The following is a 22,992-nucleotide window of genomic DNA, read 5'->3' as shown; positions in this document are numbered from 1 at the left end:
GGAGGGGGTAAATACGGGGGGGGGGGGGGGGGAATGTCCTGTAGCCGTGTTCGACATACACAACCTGACGCTCGCTCGTGTACTTTATATTTTAATTCTATAGATTTATCTAAAGCGGCGCCCCTGGCTTGAAAATATTCAGGGCCTCAATGACTCCTATGTCTTACTGATATTTATAAAGTTTGACATAAAAAAATATTTTAGGGCTCCTGATGGCTCAACCCCCCCCCTCTCCACATCGCATTTGACTCTGTGCTGCCCTGTATTTTGATTGTCAAAAGGTCACACCTCTATTTAGTGCTTATTTCCCATTCCAGTTTTGGTAAGTAAAAAATTGTTTTGCCGCTGTAACATTAGTTGATACGGTACGGTTGTAACAAATGGTAACAGTTGTGATGTATTAGCTAATTTGGACTCTGTATTGTTTTAACAAGTGTTGCCACTGTGATGTTATAAGAAATGTGAACACTGAAGTTATAACAAATGTTGACACAGATGTTGTAGCAAATGTTGACACTGATATAAATGTTGATGTTATTTTATAATAATAAATACATCACCTGGCTAACTGATGAACTCAAGCACTGAACAATAACCAAACAACACCAACAACCAATTAACTTAAAAAAAAACAACATTCCCACAGATAGAACTAGAAGAAAAATTGCCTTGAATTATCATCTGATTTATTTGAAGTTTCTGAAACAGGTAACATGTTCTCTTGCAACAGCTGCACATCTTTGTATCCAACGTAATACATACATAGTGGCCATACAATGCATACACATATTGACTACAGGTCTATGACCACAGATCTACGGCCACATAACACATACATACACAGCGGCCAAAGATCTTTGACCACATAACATGAACACGTAATTATTTCCACAGACCTATGACTACGTAATGTATACACATAGTGGCCATAGGTCTTGGGGTACATAACACATACACATAGAGGTCACAGATCAATGGCCACGTAATAAGAAAACATCATTGTGACCACAGGTCTATAGGGACATAACCTGTGCACAGTTTCACCAAACATCAACATTAAACATCAGCACATATACTTCAATCTTCTCCTACACTCACATTTTACAACAGTTTTTATACTGCATAACAATATAGTACAGGTTTAATGTGAAGGGTTGGCCACCTATAGATAGACAATAATGGCCAAATGGCCAACTATGACCAAATGGCCAACTTTGACCAGATGGCCAACTATAGCCAGATGACCAACTATGACCAGATGGCCAACTTTGACCAGTTGACCAATTATGGCCAGATGGCCAACTATAGCCAGATGACCAACTATGACCAGATGGCCAACTATAGCTAGATGGCCAACTATGACCAGATGGCCAACTTTGACCAATTATGGCCAGATGGCCAACTATTACCAATTTAAGAAAAAAAAGAAACCAGTCAGCTGCCTTTTTAAGCTTTCTAAAAATCCTCAAGTGGACTAAGAAACAAAAAGTTAAAAGAAAACTTGCAAGAATGCTCAAAATTTCTCTCAAACTCTTGCAAATTCCCCTAGTAGTAGTGAATATAAAAGGCACACAAGCATTAAAAAAATGATCACATCGTTAGGAAGGTTTCACATCATATTAATTAAGTCAGTACACCATAATAACTTAAAAACCTCAAATATCAAGATCTTAGTGTTTTAAACTGCTTAAACTGTTCTTGTAATTCAATTTGCATTATTACAAAAAAATGTATGCGGCTTTAATTAAAAAATTAATTAAAACCAGCGAGAAATAAAATAAAAGGGGAGGGAATTTAATAAAATGCTCTGTATAAAGATTCCTTTTACTTAACAAATAACCCTGAGTAGAACATAAAATGTTTGTTTCAGTTTTCTTGTAAAACTATGGTGTACCATAATGTCATGTAACATAAAATAAAAGTTAAGTAACAACACTTGCCATATTCTAACTAAAAGTAAGACAAAGCTAATGCTAATCTATAAAAAAAGTCTTGTGAAGTTACAAAATCTGACATATTCTAACCAAAATTCAAAAAGCGGATGTTAACCTATAAAAGTATGGCGTACCAAGTGGTCATGTGACTTGGAATAAGAGGAAAGTTACAATATCTAACATGGTCTAAATAAAATAACAAAGCTGATGTTAACTTATTCACATTTAGTCAAATGAATCAGTACTGATTCTTGCTAGGACTTTTTTGTAAGTAAAAGTAAAATATTTACAAATATAGCTTTAAAAATAAAATTCAATGAGTAAAACAATTTATTTTTTCAAATTACTTAAATTTAAAAAAAAAAACTTGGCATAGATATGACATATGCACCATATGTGACATGAAGTGTACCATACGTGACATCAAGTGCACCATACGGGCCACAGACAAAGATATGAGCGTAGTTAAAATAACTTTTTAAAATTACAATTCATGTGATCTGTTATGTACCATTTCATTGATTCTGTTAAGTAAAAAAAAATCAGGAAAATTAAAATTTCCCCGCCACCTGTATTCAGCAATACTGACACCATTTGATGAACATCAGCATAGTTGACACCATCCGATCAGTATCAGCAATACTGACACCATCAAATGAACAATCTAGTTAATTAATTTCAAGCTACAGTCAAAAAGACTTTCACTTGTTAAAATTATTTCCATCGGTTAAGACCCAGAGTTAAAATTCAGTGTGATGTATGATCCATCCTTGCTGTACCTGAAAAATTTAAAAAAAAAGTTTAGTTTGCACTTAATCAAGTAAACTAATTTTTATTTAAAACAGAAAACTATAACCAAATCCTATTACACATACAAGTTAAAACTTTTTCTTCAATTTGGGTACATACAATTTTTTAAATCCAACTTCAATAAAATTTGTTTAACATAATCCCACTATATAATACATGTTTTATACTGTAACTTAATCATGACTAAGAAAATAAGGGCATCTTTTAAGCCAATTCACATTTTTAAAAATTACATTAATTTTTTATTTACTTTAAGGAAAAACAATGACTACAAGTTTCAAGAAAATTTTACATTTATCAGCGCACACCCCCACCATCTGCGCCTCCCCACCCCCACACACAACAATGTTGTTGTAGTGTTTCCACACAACAGAACATTAAAAAGTTTTTCTCACCGCAACGATAAATTCATTGTAAGCAACTTCACTGCTTCCTACGATTGGGATTAGTCGAGCTATTCTCATACATCTGTGGAGGGCAACACAAAATATGGTGAGTACACAACCAAATGAACATTCTAAAACATGGTGAGTACATAATCAAATGAACATTCTAAAACATGGTGAGTACACAATCAAGTGAACATTCTAAAACATGGTGAGTACATAATCAAATGAACATTCTAAAACATGGTGAGTACATAATCAAATGAACATTCTAAAACATGGTGAGTACATAATCAAATGAACATTCTAAAACATGGTGAGTACATAATCAAATGAACATTCTAAAACATGGTGAGTACACAATCAAGTGAACATTCTAAAACATGGTGAGTACATAATCAAATGAACATTCTAAAACATGGTGAGTACATAATCAAATGAATATTCTAAAACATGGTGAGTACATAATCAAGTGAACATTCTAAAATATGGTGAGTACATAATCAAATGAACATTCTAAAACATGGTGAGTACATAATCAAATGAACATTCTAAAACATGGTGAGTACACAACCAAATGAACATTCTAAAACATGGTGAGTACATAATCAAATGAACATTCTAAAACATGGTGAGTACACAACCAAATGAACATTCTAAAACATGGTGAGTACATAATCAAATGAACATTCTAAAACATGGTGAGTACACAACCAAATGAATATTCTAAAACATGGTGAGTACATAATCAAATGAACATTCTAAAACATGGTGAGTACATAATCAAGTGAACATTCTAAAACATGGTGAGTACATAATCAAATGAACATTCTAAAACATGGTGAGTACATAATCAAGTGAACATTCTAAAACATGGTGAGTACACAACCAAATGAATATTCTTAGACTAGTATCTCAACATCAAATGTAATGAACCAAGCACACAGAGAAAGTTAAATAAAATGTAAATTAGTCAGAGAAATAATATTTTTATGAAGACAGAAAAGGATTTTTTAGTCAAATAACATTTTAAACTGGTAACAAAAAACATTTTAAAGTGATAACATTTTTTCCTCTTCAGTAAAATAACTATAGTAATTTGATTCAACTTAAAGATCACACAAGTCCAGTCAATCAAGCTGTATTTATTAAATAAAATGACCAACTATTTGATCTGTCTGTCAACATGTGCAGCAGTAACTTTAAACTATTTTTTTTTAAAAACAACATCAACATATGAAGACCACAGGGGATAAACCACAGTCGTCACAGTTTTCTACTTTGAAAACAATGAGATTTGTGTTTGAGATTCTTTGCTGTTCCTTTGTGGCATGATTTTTAAATCCTAAATATTGAGAGGATCGATGTAGTTTTATGCTTTTATGCTACTACTACATGAATATGGCACTAATTCAAAAATTTCAAAAAGTGAAGGTTTATCCTGTGTGGTCTTCATACAGTATCTGACCTATTTTAAATATAGCGCCTCACATCCTTTAAAAGAGTTTTCAATAGGGAGAAGTGTAGAATTTTACTGACATACACGATCAATAACTACTTAGTCAGCACCCCATCCATACAAATTTGTTAACATCTACTTAATCTAGTAACCTGAACACCTACCCATGTAAAATTGTTAACACCTAACAATAACTATGTAATCTAGCACCCATACATGTAAAATAGTTCACATCTAACAATAACTACATGTAAAAATTGTTAACGCTGTTAGATATTAATACAACATTTACTAGAAACTGTACCTAAGTAGATGACAGCCTGTAAACTTTTATATATTTAGTCAAATGTTAGATCACAAGTTACACAACTATACAACATTTACCAGGTGCTTAGGAGTTAGGAGGAAAAGAAATTTTTTTTTCAGTTTAAAATTATGTCAATTTATTTTGTCTACATAAAAATACTGTATGAACTAATACTTGATCTTCAACTTGGAATAGTGATTAAACGTTAATGTTTTATAAATCAGATATCTGAAAGCAACCAAAATAGGACAAAAGTTTTTTTTTTTAGTTATACACTAAAAAATTCTCTCAATGATCTAAAGCCAAAATAGGACAAAAGTTTTTTTTTTTAAGTTATACCATAAAAAAATTATCAATGATCTAGAACTGTAACATTTTAAATGTAAATTTATATCTTGATGTTTTTGTGTGTTTTGTAATAGTTCTTTTCTCATCACTTTATCACTGGTTGTACTTCAGACACAGATAGCATAAGAATTTAACTGCTTGATCTGTTTACTTTAAAAAAAAAAAATCTTACACTTGGATTACTATTCTTAAAATCTAATGTGGCTTGGAATAAAGTTACACAGATATTAATCATCAATAGATTAAAATATGTAGTCATATAGCAGTTGTAGGAGGAGGAGATAACTGTTTAGAAAAATGGAAGATGAGTTATTTATATGATGGAAGACAGAGGTTACATGTAAGAGAGTGGGGTACAGGGGGGTGACAAGATGGGATGTAAGCAACCTCCAATGCTCCTGGGCTGTTGTCAAACTTGGGGACCACTGCTGAGCCTGTACACATGCATGAATAACTTGCTACATGAGTTCACAGTCAGGTGGGTGTGTCAGTGTGTTGGTATAGTTGGTACACATGCATGAATAACTTGCTTCATGAGTTCATAGTGAGGTGGGTGTGTCAGTGTGTTGGTATAGTTGGTACAAGTAGGTACAAGTGGGACTGTGTGTATGTTACTGTTGTTACTAGTAGGATTGTCTGTATGTTACAAGTAGGACTGTGTGTATGTTACTGTTATTACAAGTAGTATTGTGTTTATTACTGTTGTTACAAGTAGGATTGTGTGTATGTTACTGTTGTTACAAGTAGGACTTGGTGTATGCTACTGTTGTTACAAGTAGGACTGTGTGTATGTTACTGTTGTTACAAGTAGGACTGTACTGTACAGTTGTTACTAGTAGGATTTTGTGTATGCTATAGTTGTTACAAGTAGGACTATGTGCCTGCTATAGTTGAACTTGGTGTATGCTACTGTTTGTTACAAGTAGGACTTTGTGTATGTTACTGTTGTTACAAGTAGGACTGTACAGTACAGTAGTTACTAGTAGGATTTTGTGTATGCTATAGTTGTTACAAATAGGACTATGTGCCTGCTATAGCTGAACTTGGTGTATGTTACAGTTTTTACAAGAGGAATATGTGTATGTTGTTACAAATTGGACTTGGTGTATGTCACAGTTGTTACAAATATAACCAGTATGTCTTTCAAGTGTTACATTAAAAAAATAAGCACCCCATAATGGAATAGTTTAAAGAAATGACATCATCAATGAAATCACCAACCTGTTGTCCTTGTGCGCTGGCAAACAGATTCTGGACAACAGGGTTCATGGTTGTTTGACGTCCACTGTAAAAATAATTGACAACAAAATTAAGTTTTTTAAAAACAAAGTGATAAATGAAACAGCCACAACCTACTTTTTGCTATCTGTTCTTCCCATATTCCCAGCTATTATTTTACATTTAGTTTCTATTTCTTTGTGTTTAGATGTAGCTCAGTGAATATTTACACAATTAGGCATGAGGGAAGGGAATACAAACTGTGGAGAAATATGCGGCTGAGGATTAAAAAAGCTAAACTACCTAATCTAATTGGGAGCTTGAGTCATATTAATTTTCATCACTACCATTTTGAGTTCAGTTGGTCTTAAAGAATATCTAGAGCAGATTTCAGAGGTGAACAGCTGTTAGAAATCGGACACTTTTTTTTAAAGCTGTAGACAACTTTATAATTCAGTGTATAATTAGACATTTGTATAAAATATTCGTACATAAAATTAAAGGGGTGTTACTTATAAACGCAAAAGAATGTTTGAATAAAAGAATACATAATTAGAAATTACTAAAACTTAAAAATTGATATTTTGGGTTTGATGTAAAATGTCTCAAACCATCATTCTGGGTCACGCATGAAATTTATTATAGGGGGGGGGGGGTCACATTTGACATTGATTATGTGGTTGGGTTTAAGATAAATAAAAAAAGTTTTTAAAATGTTGTGTCAATCACCTCATCTGGTGACTAGCTTGTGGTGGCTGCTGGCGGAAGTTGGGGGCAGAATAGTTGCCTTGCGGCCCAGGATAATTGCCTTGCTGGTGCGGCCCAGAAAAGTTGGCCGGCTGGGGCGGCCCTGAATAGCTAGGATGTGGGTGCGGCCCTGAATAATTGGGCTGCGGCCCAGAAAAGTTGGCCTGCTGGTGCGGCCCAGAGAAGTTACCCTGTTGGTGGAGGCCATGAAAGTTGACTGGTGTGTAGTTCTGGGGGTTGTACATGAACCTAGGGTTAGCTGACCCTGGGCTGGAGAGAGAAAATAAACTTGTCTGGCCAACAGTAAACAATAATAACATTTCTAGTCACATGATATGCAAGGAACATTGAACACAGTGCACCATAGTTGAGAACCTCTAAGGAACTGATACAACATATCAAAGCAGAGGCACAGCGAGGGGGGGGGGGGCACATATGTCCCCGGGCAGCAAAATGGGTTGGAAAAACAAATTAAAATCTCATTTTAGCTGCAATTTTGCATTATAAATATAAAAAATATATATGGGGGGGGGGGTGTGCAAATTGAAAGTTTGTCCCCTGGGCCTCTGTATCAAAGTGTATTTAAGGGCATACGAATCATATGTAAAAGCTGATGTAAATGACTGTATGTTAGATCCAGAGAGCCATATCCGAATATACCCGAACCCCTGCAAGTAAATGACCTACTGACCTGAATCCTTGTAAGTGAATGACCTACTGACCTAAACCCCAGCAAGTCAATGACCAAAACCCCTATAAGTGAATGACCTACTGACCTAAACCCCAGCAAATTAATGACCTACTGACCTAAACCCCTATAAGTCAATGACCTACTGACCTAAACCCCTTTAAGTAAATGACCTACTGACCTGACGGTGGTGTTGATAAGTGGCTGAGAGTTGTAGACCTGTTGCCGAGGCTGCTGCTGGTAGTGTGGGTACTGCTGGTAGCTGGTGTTGTGAAAGACTTGGGGCTGCTGCATGAACTTGAGAGGGGCTGGGGTCACCTGCTGCAGGTTAGGGTTATTGGCCAGGTTAAACTAACAAGAAAAAATAAATCACTTGATGATTTCCTTGGACCAACATAAACAGATAGTTCCACTCAGATTAATTAACAAAGAAAAGAAATATTTCCATTTAGATGTTAGGGTTATTGGCCAGGTTAAACTAACAAAAAAAAATAAATCACTTGATGATTTCCTTGGACAAACATAAACAGATAGTTCCACTCAGATTAATTAACAAAGAAAAGAAATATTTCCATTTAGATGAACAGCAGGAATTTGAAATATAAAACAATCTTAAGCATAAGCTCAGTATTATGGAGTAAATCAGCTGTTTATCAATGGCCTAATTTATTTAATTGGAGCTCTTGGTACAGTGATGAGCAAAAAATGGATAGATCAAATGTTTGTTTTGTCCACTGCTGGCTTTAGTCTGTATCAGAACCCAAGTAGAAAAAGCATCAATCTTTTGGCAGAATTGGGAAGTTTGTGGAAGAAAAACTTTTTAAAGTGTGACTAAAAATATGGCTGGAAAAATCTTGGAGTTGTTTTTGTAGTTTATGCGTTAAAATCTTAGAGAAATTCCTGCTTCAGTTAAAATTTGTTTAAAATCTGACGGAAATTTCAGTTAAAATTTACTTAAAAATCTGACAGTAATTTCTGCTTTAGTTAAATGTTGCTTAAAACCTGAGAGTGTTGCCAGCCCTAGTTAAAATAAAATCTTACAGAGAAAGGAACTGCTGACTGGGCTGAACCCAGCCCTAGTTAAAATAAAATCTTACAGAGAAAGGAACTGCTGATTGGGCTGAACCCAGCCCTTGTTAAAATAAAATCTTACAGAGAAAGGAACTGCTGACTGGGCTGAAGAGTTCCTGCTTGTGTTCATGTCACCATGGTTGGATTCTCTGTCTCTCCTGCAACAAAACACCACATACACTATACTCTTGTTCTAGAGCTTCACATATACACTATACTCTTGTTCTAGAGCTTCACATATACACTATACTCTTGTTCTAGAACTTCACAAATACACTATACATTTGTTCTAAAACTTCACTGATACACTATACATTTGTTCTAGAACATCAGATACACTATTGCTCTAGAACTTCACAGATACACTATACTCTTGTTCTAGAGCTTCATAAATACACTACACATTTGCTATTAAACATTGCAGAAAAACAACATTGAACTGACACATAACACCACACTATACATGAGTTCTAAAACGCTGTTATTATACATCGCTGCTCTAAACATTGGTAATACTACATTTAATAATCTGCTCTAAAACATAAATATACAAAGCTTTTGTTGTAGAACCCAACAGAATGTAATTTTTGTAAGTTAAAAAAAAAACAGCTAAGTATATCAGGCAAAAAAAAAAGTAATAATTTGAAGCAGAAAGTTATTCATTCCATTACCTTTCCCTATCTCTCGAGTCTTTCCTATTTCTCTGCCCCTGTGGTGTGGGTTGCTTCTGTGGTATAAGTGGCTGTGGTGTTTGCTGCTTCTGGGGTGTGGCCGCCCCCTGGGGTCCCTGGTTGGCTGAAGAGGACTGCCTCTGGGGTCCCTGATTGGCTGAAGAGGACTGCCTCTGGGGTCCCTGATTGGCTGAAGAGGACTGCCTCTGGGGTCCCTGATTGGCTGAAGAGGACTGCCTCTGGGGTCCCTGATTGGCTGAAGAGGACTGCCTCTGGGGTCCCTGATTGGCTGAAGAGGACTGCCTCTGGGGCCCCTGGGGCTTTGACTTCTGCTGCTCATCATCCTTCCGACCTGCAGGACAGTGCCTGACCAGATGACCAATCTTTCCGCAACGCCTGCAGCCCCTGACATTAGGGGGCCGGCACTCTGACAGGAGGTCAGTGTCAAAAAAATAATCCTGAAAGTAATATGTTATTTTTTTTTTATAGTTTTAGCTTATCTGTATCTAGAAAAATTATACTGAAAGTAATATGTTGAATTATTTATATTTTTAGCTTATATATGTCTCTAGAAAAAAAAAATCCTGAAAATAATATGTTTAATTGTTAACATTGTAACCTAATCTGTATCTTATATAGTTTTTAAAAATTACGAAAATTACAAACTGTAATTTAAATTTAAACTTCAAATCATCAGGACATAATATTCTTTAATGCCTCGTGACAATTTTATAAACAAAAATGCTTGCATTGTAATTTATTTGTAGGACTGGAAACTTTGGCTTTTATTTTGTGTAGGAAAAAGTAAATAAAGATTTAATCGAGAAACTCTCCAACATTTGAGGGACAGAAAATTCACACCATAAACCTAACGACTGGCGTTGGCCTTGGAATTTGATGGGTTAAATAAGACGCATGCAAATGAGAAGTCCCCCAAAAATAAAATGAAATTTGATTCAAGACTTGATTAACCCAAGTTTTAACAAACTTAACAACTTACAGATGGTCTCTGATATTTGGTGAAAATTTCCATATTTTCATCAATGGGACTTCCATACAGCATTCTCCCATTTATCATGGTTTTAAATATGAAATTATTCACTGAAAAACATAATTATCAATATATTTACAAGTGTCAAATAAATTCTATAAAAACAATACAATATATCTTAAGTTATATAAAGCTAGTTGCTTACATTTTGTTACTAAAAAATAAAACATTAAAAAAACATAAAATGTGTGTGTGTAAACAGAACATTCCAGAACATCAACCTGAAATCAGCCTGCTGCATCAAGTTGAGACTGGAAAATATTCAGCTTGTTGGAAGTACAAAATGTAATGTATTTAAATAAACTTACTTTTTCTAGTCAATCCAGATCCTAAATTATGACTAAGATCAAATGGGTCTGACAAAAAGGAAACAAAATAATTTAAAATTTGAAGATTGAAAAAATAAACAAAAAGCTTAAAAATAATTTATTTGGCTACTACGCTAAAGCAAATCTTTTTAAATGACAACTTTTTTTTTTGAATAGCAAATACCCAAGTTTAAATGTATATAACTAATAATATTACTTTCTACAGTAACTCTAATATCTAAGTTAGAAGTTTAAAGACATTACCTTCAATAGCTATACATGTACCATTCCACAACTTCTCAAAGCGAGTCAGAGGGGCCTTTTGTCTGATGCTCACAACTAGCTCTTTATAATTGAACTCCTCCACATAAAAGCGCAGGAAACCCAGCCAAAGTTCAGCCACAGACATGTGATTTTTGCCTTTCTCTGGCCACAATTTGTCCTGAACAGTTGCAAAACAAAAAACTACAGCTTTTAGTTTACAGATGAAAAAATAGATAACAAACAGTAAAAAAAAATTAAGATTTTAATGCTTCAAGCTTTTAAAGATTATGTAAGTTGGGAATAATTTAATTATTTTTAACATAAAAAACAGTTGATTTTTTACATTTACAAATAATATTTTACATCTTAAAAATAATAAATAAGCTATTTCACAATATTGTTCTTACAAAAAAAACTAAAGCACAGATTATGTCTAAAACACACAAATTTCTATACAAGAAAACCATACCAGCAAAGTCAAGTCTTCAAGAAACCAAGCTTCGTAGCCTTCTATCTCAAGCTTAGGCCTCTCCTTTCCTTCATAAAGCTGACAAGGGAAAAATAATATTATCATTACCTAGAGCTAATTGGTACTTCTAGATCAACTATAAATAAAATTTTATTTCTGACATCTGATAAGACATCTTCTAAGTTTCTAGCATTTGAAACAACAGATTTTAGCATTTGTTTGCGCGAACTGGTGACTATGTCAAAATAAATTTAAAGAAAAAAAAAAAAAAAAAAACAGCAGAAAAATAAAAGATATCTGAACCAATATTTCTAACCTAAAGCAATTACCAAAATAACCCCGCAAAATCCCAGATATAATTGTCTCTGTGATATGTAACTTATAGGCTAGGTTAAGAATAGTTTAGGTTCCTTGGGATAGCGAGTCTGTGGGTATTAGGGAGGGTTTTTGGTTAGACAGACTGTAAGGTGTTGTTGTGAAATGTGTATATTATTTACCCAAAGGTCAAATGAGGTTATAAGAGTGATGTGAACAATTATTAGGGAGGGTTTTTGGTTAGACAGACTGTAAGCTGTTGTTGTGAAATGTGCATAGCATGAGGAAAATGTAGTGTGTAGATTTTTCTTTGAATTCAGTGAAATTGAATTTAACAGTCTCTTCATCATTAAGTAGGAATATGAAACTTCTTTGTAATAATCTACAGAAAGTACAGTATGGTCCCTTTAATTTAACAGTCTCTTTGTCATTAAGTAGAAATATAAAACTTATTTGATTGTAATCATCCACATAAAGTACAGGTTGGTCCCTACAGTTTCCCACAAAACTATGAATGAGTTACCTCTTGCAAGACAGGTATAACAGGTGGTTTAATTGAGAATGAGTTACCTCTTGTAAGACAGGTATAACAGGTGGTTTGACTTGCTGCAGATAGTACAACATCATCAGTATGTAAGCATAAGATGACAGACTGCCACGGGAAGCATCTCCAATATCACACACCTAAAGCAAGAGGGAAATATTTTAAACTGCTAGTGTTTCAAGAACTTATAGTGTTTAGCTTGGAAACAGTATAATTTTAACAATTTTTTCCAGTTCAGATCAAATGGTCCAAGGTGCAAATGAAGTAGAGTTTATCAGTTTCTTTGATCTCTATGAAGGGCTAGTGTGGTCAGCACTTTCCCAAGCCACCTTTACTTTCCTGTCTCTACTCAGATACCCATCAGAGCCATGTAGACTGAACTTGTGGATATCTAATTGTGCATTTGAACTCTTGACCTCACCTTAAAATAACTGTGCAATGAAATCTTTAAAAATAAACTTTCCTACCGATTGTATTAATCTTTGTAAAAAGAATCCACAGTTAAGGAAGAGTTCTAGATTCTCACCTTGGCAAATGTTTTGATGGTGTAGCCCAGCACCCTAACACGGGGATCAATGATGCTGTAGCTGTACAACAGTTTAGTGTTTTGTTGGGCCTGGAAAAAAAACATCAGTTGAGTTTTTTTTTCAAATTGTCAACAAATAGAAATAAGACTTTTAAAAATCACCTTAAAAAAATACACTATAAATAGGGAAAAATAATCAAAGATAAACATTTATTAATAACAAATCAAATTATTATACTAATTGTTTTATTTTATTAATTCTATTGTGGCAACGTGATTTGTTAAGAACAGCTTGATTCCTGAACATTTATTTAAAATTAAACAATACAGTTTTAAAGTTATTACACTGACAACAATATTTAGTATATTGGGACAAGTGTACTAAATCTTGTTATAATCTGTGTATGATATCCTACCAGTGTGTTGTAGAGACTTATGTCCCCTTCCAGATTACATTTCCGGATTGTAAATTTGACAATGGGAACCTTTGCTGTGGTGATGGCCTGTACATTGTTTAGTTCACGGTTTTGTTTCAATATTCTGGCCAATGTTTCAATCACAAAAACTTTGTCAAATTTCTGTAGGTGAATAATTTACATCTTTCATGACAAAATAAATATATACAATAAGTTTAATACAGAAAAAATAAGTAAACTACAACAGAAAACAACAATCATCAAAAATATTTGTCATTGTAATGCTTTGTCTTGACTTTAATTAGTCAGAAGATATTTATCCCTATAAATAATTTTACACAGAAATTTTGTCGACAATTGTTGTTGTCCTCTAAGCATTCTGTCATTACAACCTTTAGCCTCAAACATAAATTGTCCAGTCATCTGTCCCAGTATTGCTGCACAGCTAATCATATTAGAAAAGGGAGGGGGGTGGAGTTGCAGTGAAAAGAATAATCTTCTGTTTCTTTAGTAAGGTGACTCACAGGATTTCTTTTAGTGAATGTCATACAGATATCTATGTCACTTTTATCAAAGCCAAAGCCATTGCAGGATGAGCCAAAGAGATCCAGCTTTGCATCTAGTATAAGACAAAGTAGACTGTTTGAAAACAAAATATCTAAAGCATTCTTCTCTAATTAAAATAGGCTTTAAGGTTTTAATAAATAAAAACTTCATTCTTGCGATAAATATAAAGTAGTATGGCTTTATAAAATAACTGGGTTAATGTAAAAAATTTAAGATAACAGTTAAAATGTGAAACTACTTACCATCAAATTGATATCGGATAAACTCCTCCAATTTTTGCAAGAAGTACACTCGATCCTCATAGCTTTCAGAGTTTAAGCCTACCTCAGCTGAACATTAGGTTTAAAAAAAAAACTTGATAAACTTTATCAATTTAAAATTTAGATCAAATAGTTACTAGTGATAATACCATAATGATAATATCTTCAGCACAGAACTGAACTTTAAATTTAATTTTATCCTTGTAGTTGTAAAAAATTATAAACACAATCTTGGACACAAGGAGTAAGCTAGTAAAAAACAGAACAATTTAAAACTTTGGATCTTTGTAAACTTACAGGGCACTTTATTTAGAGTCTCAGACAGAACATCCAGATGCAGCTTGGTTGGGGGAGGCAGGGGTAGGACTTCTGGTAGCTCATCCTCAGGGCAAGAGTTCTTTAGGTGGCCCTCTTGCTCACAGTAGGTACACACTAATGTGGGGCCCTGCAGGGTCAAGTCGAAACACAGGGTTATCATTTGTTGGGCTAGAAATCTAAGCAGTAATAATGACTTGACAGTGAATATGAAAGGGAATGCACAGTCAAGCAATGGAACTCACTGTAAATAAAAAGTGTTAAATTCTTTTCTTGGACTAACTCTGTGCCCATTCAATTCTGATGGGCACATAACTTGTTGAGAAAAATGAAAGCTAACCACACAAAGACTAGGTTCCATGAAACAACATTGATCTACACTTGTGAATGGATGGCTATTTTAATTAATAAATAATAGATGACTTCTCAAAGACTTACAAGAAAAGACATTTTCCAATTATTATTCAAGTGACCATACACTCAAAGGATATGATTAACTTTCAGATTCCTGATCAAACTGATACCTCACTTTATTTAATTAGATTTATTGCTCAAGTTTTCAAACATATAGTACAGATGTCAATTTTTCTTTGTTAAAGAACCAAGGTTAAAACATTGCCCAATGCATTACATGTTTTTAACTAGACACAATTAACATTTTCAGAAGAAATGTATTGCCATATGCTTAATGCAGAAGTAAACAAATTAAAGAGTGATAAACTGCTTAGGGATCATCTTCTTTTAAAAAAATATATTGTTTTAAGTCAGAAACACATTATATTTGCAACCTGACAAAAGAAAATACCCCTTACCTTTCCATCTGTAAGGAAATAATTTTTTTCAAAAGAATAACAACACATCTTTGGTTCACCAGGAGAGTTACTTCCCTTGGCATCTTTACTAGAGGTCACATGACTAGAACTAACAGAGTCATCAATTTCCCTGTCTGCTTGTCCTGTTGATGGAGGACTGAGGAGATCAATGTCCCGTGAATCACCTACAACTTGAGGACTGAGAAGACCAATGTCCTCTGATTGTCCTACTGCTATGGTGTTTTGGTCACCACTATCTGGAACGGTTACACACTTTTCATCCTTGTTAGCCAAAGCAGCTTTATCAGTTGTAGAAGATGGCTCTTCATCCTTTCTAGAAGATGGCTCTTCATACTTTGTAGAAGATGGCTCTTCATCCTTTCTAGAAGATGGCTCTTCATCCTTTGTTGAAGATGGTTCTTCATCCTTTGCAACAGATGTGCTTGCTTTGCGAAGTTGGCTAACAATTAATGGGTTGGGTGGTATTTTGACTGGCTCAGCAGAGTCGCTGGAAGTCTGTAGTTTTTCTGGATCTTCTTTATTGACAGGAATATCAGTTTTAGCCGATACTTCTTTGGTCGTTTCACTGTTGTTGGTCAGACTCTCTTTGGAACGAACAAGTTCTTTTAACGCCTCTTCAGATATCTGGGATCTACCCTCCGCGTCCCGTGGCAGGCCAAAATAGTGAAAGGCTTTGCGGATAGAATCTTGCCAATACTCGTATATACGGGAGTTGTTCACCATCCTGGTTATGTTTTTTTTCAGCATGTACGGATCTAAAAAAAACAAAGTAATAGTCATATAACTTTGGTGTTTAAAGATTTAAAATTTTTTTTGCATCTAATAAACTTTTAAAATTGAAAACCTAATAAAATTGAATTTTAAACATCTGCTACAACCTTTTTAAAAATGTAAATTTGCAAGGTCAATTAAAACAATTTAAAAATAACTAAAACTAAATTTAAAAATCTGTAAAAACTTAATTAAAAGCCATGAAACATTAATTCAAAAAAGAAAATAACCTTCTACTGCTAACTTTCTGCTGTTCCAGGGCTTGACGTTGCGGCTGACTTCAGCATCAGACCTGATGCAGACCACAGTGTTAGCCACATCAAAGTCCAGGCTGTAGAACTGCAACAGCTTAAGCCACAGTTTACCTAGGCTCATCCTATTCTTCTGCTCATGACGGAACTTCATCACCTAACACAGAACAAAAACAACAAGTTGCAGTGTACACCGAAACTAAACAAATATAACAAATAAACTGTTCAATATTAATTCATGGGACGGAGTGGCCTAGCGGTACAGAGGTAGGCTGCTAATCCGAAAGTGTTGAGTTCAAATCCAGTTTTAAGTCAGTAGACCACAGCTGAGTCCACCCCGCTCTGATGGGTACCTAACTCACGTTAGGGAAAGTAAAGGCAGCTGGGCATAGTGCTAACCACACTATCCCTTTATATGCAGAGGTCACAGAAACATAGACTATCAGGTTTGGAAGGGGAATTTAACTCACTTTTACAATTAATTCATGCAGAAAATAAACAAGGGTCAGAGATCAACCCGCAAACAATTTCCATCATCAATACTTTTTACGAGCAATGTTGTTATTGACATTAACATTTTTAAAATCCATTAAAAGAATATTTTAAACTAGAAAAATTAAGTGTTAAGTAAAAAACAATAACCTTATTCCTCATCTTCTCAAATGCTGGCTGATCCTTTTGAAAATCCCCAACATCTTCTCCGCTTATCTGAAAAAAGTTAAATTTAACTTCAAGTAGATCTAGTCACGTGATCCTTAAATTAAAGGAAAAAAATGTTTTCAACCTTTTTTAAACTAAGTTGGCTATAAAAGTCAACTTTGTGTCACCATTAGACTATTTTTTTAACAGCTGTTTTTTGTGCGTTTGTGTGCTAAAATTTATAAGTATATGTATAAATGAGAAACAATTTATTTTTATTGATTACTAATTATTACTAGCATTATTATTATTAATGTAAATTAACAACCAAAACCAACGCTTCATAAAATAATTAAGTACATGTATAAATGAAAAATATATTGAATTATTTTTATTGACTAAATTATTATTAGCATTATTATTATTAAATAAATAACAAACCAAAGTCAATTTCTGTAAAAAAAATTATTTTTGGAAAATCACCTTTGGAGGGGTAATGACAGGTGCAAGTTGCGGACTGGTCGTCTGAAGAAAGTAGATGACCATCAGGTTGAGAGCTTGGGGTGGGATGAACCCGTCCTGCTGTCTATCTAGCCCACACAGCTAGGTAGAATATAACAAGCATGGTGTAACAGTTTACAGTGGCACAACAAAATCTTCTGTGTTAGCAGTGATAAAATTAAAATATAACCACAATTAAAATAGAACAATTTTTGTCTTTAAAATTAATTCCATTTTGCTAATTTATTGACAACTGGATGTTTATTTATTTATAACTGAATGACAGCAGACAATTCTACACATGTTTAATTTAAATACATTACAAAAGAATTTCTAAAAAAAACATTGTCAGGTGCTTTGACATAGAATGGAAAAAATAAAAACGACCATAGAATGGAAAGAATAGAAACGAACTCTACAAATTTATAGTTGTCAACCCACATACTAGAAAGAGTGATGGGAAATGATGATGGTTATAATTTAGGGTTTTTCTCATCTTGATCTTGTGTATCAAAATAATAAGTTAATTGAATCATCCACACAAATATCATTATTACTATTTACTTGGTGAATGGGTAAAATATACATACGCACTCAAAAATCACAAAAATAATTTTTAACAAAATTATTGTGGAGTACTCACATGCGCCCAGTAGCGAAAGGCTACCACCAGTTTCTTTATTCTGATATCAAAGTCTGCATAAATAGACAAGAGCTCTCCAGAACAGTGAGCGCTGTAGCAATGGATGGCAACATTGACCTTTAACCCTGTCGCCTCATCTGTCAGCAACAGTGCTGGCACTTTGGCAGTGAAATCTGACCTGACATTAACAAAGCCAGTATCTGTGGTAGGATAAGATTGAGGAAAATTTTTTATTTTGGCAAACATCATTTAACGATGATAATTACACTCCTTTCTTGTTGGAAGTTTAAATTCCATATGTATTTATACAGGATGCATATCTTTTATATAAATAAAACAAAATTAATTACCATAATTCCAAAATTTAAAAAATGTAATGTTACCATGCAGTACTATTAGACTATAAGGGTAAAAAAACCCCAGGAAAATTTGTAGTCTTCACCTGTTCTGTCCTTAAGGCACAGGTACATTTCTTTCAGCAGGTAAGTAAGTTTCATGTTCTTGTCAGCTGTATTCAAATCAATATTGATGTCAGCACTCTTCAAACCAAAGCCAGTCAAGGAGGAGCCATACATGTACATGCGAACCCCTGGAGGAAAAGATGTGAGTAATTGATCAATGTAGTGTTGGCTCTATAAAAGTACTTCATAATACAATAATATTACTATGCATGGACTAAGTTCAACACTACAAATTTACATGTCAGAAAAAGTATCTATTAGTTTTATTGAATAAAATATAAATTTGGTACTTCTTGGCTTTTACCCTAAAACAATTTTGTTTCAATGAAAGGATACAATTGTAAAACATTATTATAAATACAAGACACACCTGGAATTCTCTCCTGAATGGTTTTTTCAAGACGTTTGACAATTTCCTGCCTAGACTTCTGCTCCCACTCATCTATGCCATATTTCTCATACACCTCCTCTAGAGCTGAGCTTATGGCTTTAATCTGATCTTCAGATGGGGCCGGCATACATTTCAGGATAGCATCCATTCCACTAATCTGAAAACAATATTATATCAAAATCATTTCTATTGAATTTATTTATTCTGAGAAACAGAAAAGTAAATATTTGCCTTTCACAACAAAAAGACCCAATTTTTCATGTTGTAAAAAAAAGCTACCTCTATATTTGTCATAAAAAAAAGATATACCCACCTCTCTCCGCCTACAGTGTCTGTTATCTTTCATATGCTTCTCACAGTCTTCAACTAAATCCAGATGGTAGTCACACAATCGACAAAAGAAATGGGCTTTTGGAAATCGTTGGTTTTTCTTTAAGAACAATTAATAGAACATGTTTTTCCAAAAGTATTAAAAACATTTAAAAAGTTAAATTTAACAATGATATAAAATGACAACAATTCTTTTATGCCGGAGCACAATTAGATTATACTTATAAAGTATTCTAGTTTCAGTTCTTGGTAAAAGATTTATTTCTTACATAGTTTTAATAAACAAAAATTAAGCAAGTAAACTGATAGAGAGACTGTATAAGAAAAAAAAGATAATAAGTTCTATCTATAATGTGACATTATTATTAATCAAATTAAACACAGGGTAAAACTGCAAACTCAAGAACATTTATGTAAAGAACTAAAATTTAACGGGGATAATTATCTCAGCTATCATTCATTGTTACCTTTTTTAAGACATGCATTTTATTTTCTTCAAGGTTTTTTAGGAACTCTGGACTCATTTCTTCCTCTGCAAAAAAAAAATAAATATTGCATTACTTTAGGATTTTTTAAAGTAGTATGGTAAATTTACTTTATTTTTTAATGCACTGTAAGTACTCTGTACTTCTATGGTAAAAGCTAGGTTCAAGGTTTCATTTTTTAAACTATTTTACTTTAAACAAGAAAGGAAAATGACAACAAATGCTCAAGAGACATATATTGTGGAGTATGATTAGTGTACGCTTATTGTTAACTAATGAATTAGTTAAGAAAAAAAAAATTAAATACAGAACCAAAGCTATACTGGCTTTGGCTTATTCAATTTATTGTTACTTGCGTTTGTGAACTAATGAATAAACGAGTGAAGAAAAAATGAAATACACACCTCCAAGTTTCGCTGGTCTTGGTTTATTGTTATTTGTGTTCGCTCGATCAGACTGCCTACTGCGATTCTTTTCTTCTTGTCGCCAGTCTCTTTGACTACCAGCACTGGTCTCGCGTTTACCATTCCTGAAAGTTTCATTTTTCTTCTGATTAGACACATCAACAGACTTTTTTACGGGTGACTCTGCTGATTCTTTAGTATCTAGTTTTGTCTTATCACTGCCAAGGCTATTATTAACTGGTGATCTATTAACTTTGTCTGCTTCTGAGATTGTTTCTTTAGCAGAATCCAAGGAAGTAGTGTCACACTCAGATTTCTGAACAATCATTTCTGGTGTGTGGTTGTTTGGTGGTAAAACAACATCTCCTGTCAATGATGCAGGTTTCTTTTTCTTCTTTGGTAGGACATTAGCATTTGGAGCAAGTCTAATCGGGGCAGCTGGAACTTCCTGAGTGGGGTTGTTCGCAGCCTGGCTCAAACTGGGTGCTAACAGCGCGTTGCCGTTGCTGTTGGTATGAGTGCTGTTGTCATTAAGGTTAGGTGAATTTCCTGTTGCATTCTTCTTGGGTTTTCTCTTTTTTTTTGATGGTGTTATTATTCTTTCCTGAGGTGATGACTTATCATGCAGTTTTAGGAGTTGCTTGAGATCATTTGAAGCCTGATCTATATTAAATCCTTCAGCCATTTCCTCAAGATTAATAGTCCCTGTGAGAAAAGAAATGCATACTTCTTACACATATGTAAGAAAGGAAGCTTAATTTAACTTAAGCAGTGTAACATTTATAGAAGAAAACATTTCTTTCCAATAACACACAGTGAACAAACAACTAAATTTAAAAAAAAAATGAAACAAAACTTTAAAAATGAGAGACACCCATGTTAAAATTCTGCAGTTATAAAATAAATAAGCTCATTGATATTTAATTAGGCTATACAATACAGCATGTATTCAGTAATGTTTACCTTTGAGCTGACCACAAATAATTTATTATGAACTAAATTTAAAATTGTATAGGCCCCTACTTCTCCTGAGCAATAATATTTGATAAACAGGCCTACATTTTAATTTTTAATAATTTAATAGGCCAATAGATTCTAGTAAAAGATTCTAGTAGGCCTATACTATACTATAGATTAGTAATTTATAGATCTAGGCCTGACCAGATTTATTATCCAATCTTATGCCAGTTCAGTTATTATATGTGTAGTAAAAAGAAATTGAGATAATAATAAATAGTAAAGGCCTAAGTTACCTAAGTTAAGTAAATGCAATAGCAAACAGTTCTAAATCTTAATCTAGATTCAACAGTAAAAATTATTAAAAAATAGGCCTATTAAAAATAGCAACTAGCCTATTTATTTAAATTTTAAAATAATTTTCAAAATACTAGGCCAATTTTTAATAGGCACAAAAATTGGAGCAAGTAGAATCTAATTGTAATGAGGTCATAATTGCAAACTAGATTTAGACCTACTAAATAATAAAAAATGCCTTGATCTATCTAGTATCTAGCTAGAGTGATGTAACCGACCGTGAACTAAACTGAGTTTACTGAGCGAAGTACTAACTTTATGATGTGGTGGATGGATGGACCTGACTGAACTTACGTACGTAGTCACTTGGGAGTTTGGAGGAAAACCAACAAGGCAAGGCTACATGTTAATCTGTATAACACCTAAATATTTTTAAATATAAAGGAAACATTTAATAAAATATTAATGTGCATTAATGCTATTGACAGTTAATACTAGACTTCTAGATCTACATTAAAAATAGATAAAACGTTAGTAGATCCGCTGACACTGAATAAAAAAATTCCTGTTTTTCTTAGAATCGGAAGTAGGAATCGGTTACTAAGAGTAACTTCCCTTGTCAACATAGGCTTACACCTGACGAAAAACTAACTCGACAATACGTAGAAGTAGAAATTCAGTTTCAATTTGAATATGCCCGTAGACTTTTAACAAATAAATTTAAAACGAATGAACTTGTCCATGAAGAGCACTTCTGCACATCACTTTCCCTTTCGTTTCTTTTACATATTGAAGCAAATGTACGCTATGACTATACTATACTGAATACTGACTATCACTATCCCCTGCCATAGCCTGCCTATGGCATGGCCTAACTATTTTGATAAAATAAAAAAATTAATAACATTATTAAATAGGCCTAACTTAAGAAATTTAGAAAGTAATTAATTAGATCTACTAATATCTAATTACTTAATTAATTATTAGTAATTAATTCATCAGTGTATTGTATTGGCCTAAGTATTATTAGCAGTTTCTCCCCCCCCCCCCCCCAACGAAATGGAATTGATATTGAAAATGTATAGTATATATTTTAACAGTGTCGTTCCCCCCCCCCCCCCCCGAGAAAAAAATCTGGAACAAACACTGAGTATTAGTAATTTTCTAATCACTGGTAGCCGGAAAAGTGTACCGCTTACTCGCTATTAGTAAATTAATAACTAACCAATATATTCTTAACTGGTAGTTTACTTATTACACATTATTACTAAACTTACTTAATCAAGTTAATTGTTAATGCTTAATATAAGTAGGCCTATTAATTATTATTATTAAATAATAATATAAATAGGTAA

General features: G+C 33.6%; 1 protein-coding gene across 1 annotated transcript; it reads right to left on the bottom strand.

The window, feature by feature from the left end:
- Positions 1 to 670: 670 nt before the first annotated feature.
- LOC131944194 (terminal uridylyltransferase 4) lies at positions 671 to 22,207 on the bottom strand. Its single transcript, XM_059304725.1, has 28 exons — positions 22,186 to 22,207; positions 20,384 to 21,088; positions 19,962 to 20,026; positions 19,478 to 19,594; positions 19,144 to 19,321; positions 18,755 to 18,901; positions 18,313 to 18,512; positions 17,652 to 17,771; positions 17,172 to 17,237; positions 16,509 to 16,686; positions 15,487 to 16,262; positions 14,657 to 14,804; positions 14,342 to 14,428; positions 14,057 to 14,151; positions 13,533 to 13,694; positions 13,117 to 13,206; positions 12,617 to 12,730; positions 11,732 to 11,809; positions 11,263 to 11,440; positions 10,999 to 11,046; positions 10,640 to 10,740; positions 9,640 to 10,097; positions 9,051 to 9,126; positions 8,079 to 8,248; positions 7,192 to 7,479; positions 6,466 to 6,529; positions 3,140 to 3,212; positions 671 to 2,713 (listed from the first exon to the last, which is right to left on the bottom strand). The coding sequence occupies exons 2-27, from the start codon at positions 21,066 to 21,068 to the stop codon at positions 3,168 to 3,170; spliced, it is 4,734 nt and encodes a 1,577-aa protein (XP_059160708.1). The 5' UTR covers positions 21,069 to 21,088; positions 22,186 to 22,207; the 3' UTR covers positions 671 to 2,713; positions 3,140 to 3,167.
- Positions 22,208 to 22,992: the final 785 nt, after the last annotated feature.

Source organism: Physella acuta, unplaced genomic scaffold, assembly GCF_028476545.2.
Source record: "Physella acuta isolate Inbredline_101_S28 unplaced genomic scaffold, ASM2847654v3 ptg000485l, whole genome shotgun sequence".
NCBI lineage: Eukaryota > Metazoa > Mollusca > Gastropoda > Physidae > Physella > Physella acuta.
The sequence above is the reverse complement of the archived record's forward strand: the minus strand, read 5'-3'. Positions and strand labels throughout refer to the sequence as shown.